The sequence below is a fragment of the Triticum dicoccoides genome, chromosome 5B, assembly GCF_002162155.2.
Source record: "Triticum dicoccoides isolate Atlit2015 ecotype Zavitan chromosome 5B, WEW_v2.0, whole genome shotgun sequence".
NCBI lineage: Eukaryota > Viridiplantae > Streptophyta > Magnoliopsida > Poales > Poaceae > Triticum > Triticum dicoccoides.
Window position 1 is genome coordinate 624,653,912 of NC_041389.1, and position 3,963 is coordinate 624,657,874.

The 3,963-nt window shown below is 41.7% G+C and overlaps 1 protein-coding gene across 1 annotated transcript; it reads right to left on the reverse strand.

The window, feature by feature from the left end:
• Nucleotides 1-29: 29 nt before the first annotated feature.
• Nucleotides 30-1,135, reverse strand: LOC119312150 (probable glutathione S-transferase GSTF1). The gene is made up of 3 exons (XM_037587890.1): nt 908-1,135; nt 745-793; nt 30-657 (listed from the first exon to the last, which is right to left on the reverse strand). Exons 1-3 carry the CDS (start codon nt 1,055-1,057, stop codon nt 200-202), a joined length of 657 nt encoding a protein of 218 aa, XP_037443787.1. The 5' UTR covers nt 1,058-1,135; the 3' UTR covers nt 30-199.
• Between the last annotated feature and the right edge of the window lie 2,828 nt (nt 1,136-3,963).

Sequence of the window (3,963 nt, forward strand, 5' to 3'; positions counted from 1 at the left end):
CACGCTAACAAGTCAAATTGATAAGGAAGTCTGTGGTGAGATGTAAAGACAATACATACAGTCAACCTTTTTTTTTAGGATACATACAGTCAACCTTGGTCTTATTTCATACGGCCCCTTTTAATTTCTCACCACATAACGTAACCTGACAGGCGAGACATTTACTCAGATATTTTCCGTATGTTCCTTAGTAGTATAACTAATTGAAGTCTTGGGCCATGAGCGAGATGACCTTCTTGACGGCGGGCCTGTCGAACAGCTCCTCCAGCCACGCCCTAACACGAGGGTACGCGTCGAACACCGCCGCATACGGCATCCCCATGAAGTAGTGCGTCTCGGGGAAGTGGCTGAGGTCCACGAGGCTCAGGAAATCCCCGGCGAGGTACCTGTGCTTGGTCAGCTGGGCCTCGTACACCTCCAGCACCTTCCTCAGCTTCTCGACGCTCTCGCCGATGATCTTCTCGTCGGGGATCCTGCCCAGCGCCGGTGCGACGCGGTGCTGGTAGAACACCGAGCGCATGGCGGGGTCGAAGTTGAGGGCCTCCACGTCCAGCCAGACGTCGACGAGGGCCGATTCCTTGGGGTCGCCTTCCCTCAGCAGGTTGACCTCGTCGGTCCTGTGCTTGCGGAGCACGTAGCGTGAGATCGCGCGGGACTCTGATGAGACGAAGATGCATATATATATTTCGGTGATCACGAAAAAAGAGCAAGTATTTGAAGATCAATAAGAGTTTGGAAACTGACGGAAGAGCGTGAGATCCCCGTCCTGGAACGCTGGGACCTGGCCGAACGGCTGGTCGGAGAAGAGCAGAGTTATGAATCAATCAGCATCCAGCGGTGGTTCTATGTTCCAAAACTTAGGGATTTCTCCCGACTCCGCTGCAAGCTGAGGATTTGGTGTGCTTACGTTTCTGGCGGGGTGGTCGGGGCCCTTTTGCTCCCTGGCATGGAAGTCGACGTCGACGATCTCGTACTCGGCGCCGACCTCCTCCAGGCACACCAGCACCCGCGCCACGTTCGTGAACGCCGCCGACCCCAACACCTTCACCGGCGCCATGCTCTGCTCCGCTCTGCTCTGCTGATGGATCACGGTGTTCCCCTCCCCTGGTTTATGCGGACTTCTGACGGCCCTGCCCCTTGATTTATGCTGCATGCGAGAGACGGAGAGAGAGACAGAGGAGAAAGAAGGGAAGGTCCAAGACGTCGTACACCATGAGACTTACTGCTTTGACTAGTTCAAGTGGGGTGACACGGCTCTGCCCCCGTGTAGACTAGTCGTCGTCTGACTGAATTGTCCACAGTAGCCCTGATTGATAAGCAGCTTCTACGAAAAAACAGGCTTGGCCTGGCAGGGATGTGTCGATGAGTACGTCCCGACCCGATGACGAAAGATAAAGCACGCACATACGTAGCTGACGATACCAGTGATCCCCTTATTGTTTGCAATGTGATGCTTTTCTTTTTAGAGTTGGTGATCAGATCCGATTCCAGGTGATCTTAGAATAATCACGTAACTTAGTGTTTCTTAGAATAATGCTCCGATGTTTGGCTTTTGATATGCGCATTTCATATTAATCAAGACGTGCATTGGCCTAGAGTAATTAGTTCTGTTTTATACGACTGACAATATATAAATATTCTTCTGCTTCAGTTATAATCAGGATTCACATATAAGGAGAGGATGGTATTGATGGAATCAATTTATTTGTTAGGTTTTTGTTGCCTTCTTGTTTCCCGAATAGCCTTATATGCTCGAGTAATTAGCTCTGTTTTATAGGACTAACAGGATATAAATATTCTTCTGCTTTAGCTGTTTGAGTGAGTTTCCCGGCATTGCTATCATTAATTGTTGCTTTGGCAGGTTCAGTGGCAGCTATTTTGTGCACATCAGTTGCTATTGGCAGTGGATAGATTGTCTATCCAGAGATCAACTTTATTGACTTTAGAGTAAAAGGTGAGTGGTTCCACTTTATGTGGTGAGAATGCTCACAATGCATCTTAAATTTAGGAGATAAATGAACGCATAAAGCATTTAACAATGTACGTCTTCATAGGTATGAACTGTCCGGTGTACTAGACAGTCCAAAGAAGTTAAATATTACAAATGTGTTCACTTTTTTTTGAGGGAGCTGAATGGCAAATGCTTCGGGTCGTGAGGCTAAAGCCGCCAGGTTTGTGAGTTTTATGTGTAGATACTATCTTTTTCTTGAAATATTATATGTGAGAGGGACCAGGAGGGGGCCGAGCATGTAAATCAAGCTTGCATTTTCCTTGTGTTGCTTTCTTTTGTTCTGAACATTTTGAAAGTCATATGTCTTGCCTTATATTACTTACGGTCTGTACCATCAGCATGTTCAGGTTTGCCTTAAGGTGGTAAGTCTTATCCAGTTGCAAGTAGCCCCTTTTGTTCCTTAAGTTTTCGTTGCAATGTTCTCATGGATTATTGGATGATAGTCTCTTTCTTGATTGTTTTGTTTTTGGTAAGGTCATGATCATACACATAAAAAATATGTGATGGCTACATGGAGTTTTGCGGGTAACATAAGTTACTGTGCCTTTTTCCAACTCTTTGTTTGGAAATATGCAGTACAACCATTGCCAAACTATACTGATCAATAAATCAGCTTCTAATTCATTCGTCCAATTTTAATTCTCGGTATGACCGGTTCAGTTAGATGATGACTTACATATTTTACATATAATTGGGCTGATCTTTCATCTTATTTGCACCTCTCCTTCATTTGTCCATGTGATTTACTTTTGCCTACACATGAAAAATATTGTTATTGGTATAGATGGATAACTATGTAAATATTAGGCAAATATTTTGATAATTATTTCATGGCAATTAAGATGTGCGTTGCACGTGCCAGCTTACTAGTCTACGAAAGACAGGCTTGGCTTGGCAGGGATGTGTCGATGAGTACGTCCCGACCCGATGACGAAAGATAAAGCACGCGCATACGTAGATGACGTTCCCGGGGATATCGCCATGATATATAACAAGAAATTGCAACATGGTGATATAAAAAAGCATCGTACAATAAATATATAGTATATATGATGGTCATGGTTGTAGGAAAAATCAAATTTCCAAATTTGGCATTTAAGTAATTACAAATTTTCTATGCTCCACTGGAAATTTAATAAATAAACATCCAAAACCTAGGCAATTTTTAATTTTTGCTAATCACTTTTCCTACAAGCATGGCAAACATAGAAATATTTTAATTTGGCTGCGTAAACGTGGTGGAAAAAGCATTGCAAATTTGTAAAAAATGTTTGTGCTAATCACGTGAAAAATGTACATTTTGTTTTGTTTTGTGAAAGCATGGCAAATATAGAAAATTTGTAGTGATTGCATGGAAAATTTATGGATTTTTGTTATCGAAAAAACATGTTAAATACTGGAAAATGTTTCACATGGCAAATTTATATATTTTTTCTTTTCTAAAAAAGAATAAAAGATATAGAAATTTTGTAACGATAGTGGAAAATATTTCACGACCCACGGGAAGATAAAATGGTGAATCCTTTTTTTCTTGCAAATGATAAAATGGTGAATCCTAATGCTCATTGCAAAGAAAAGTAGGGCTCGTGGGCCATGGCCAGGCCCGTTCTGGTTTTTCGCTGCCATTTTGTTTCAGTTTATAGGTGGTTTTCGTTGGGGTTCCCATTACCTTTTCTTTCTGGTTTCACTGCTCCTTTTTTTTTCTTTCGGTAATTTCCGACCCAGCTTTCTTGTGGTTTTTTTTTGTTTTCCTCTCTTTTATTTTTCCTTTCTCCCATTTTATGTTTTTATTTTACTCTTTCTTTTAACTTTTATTTTAAAAACTCATGATCATTTTAAAATTACACATATATTTTTTATAGTTTCTGCATTTTTAGTTTAACATGGATATTTTTTAACTCGAGGATATTTTAAAAGTTCGTCAAGATTTTTGAAGACGTGAACATTTTATA

Excerpts from the sequence above, each read along its gene's own strand:
- LOC119312150 (XM_037587890.1), bottom strand. The coding sequence starts at position 1,057 with ATGGCGCCGGTGAAGGTGTTGGGGTCGGCGGCGTTCACGAACGTGGCG. Across the intron at positions 794-907 it reads CCGACCACCCCGCCAGAAAC|CCGTTCGGCCAGGTCCCAGC; the intron begins GTAAGCACACCA and ends TTCTCCGACCAG. Across the intron at positions 658-744 it reads CGGGGATCTCACGCTCTTCC|AGTCCCGCGCGATCTCACGC; the intron begins GTCAGTTTCCAA and ends TCGTCTCATCAG.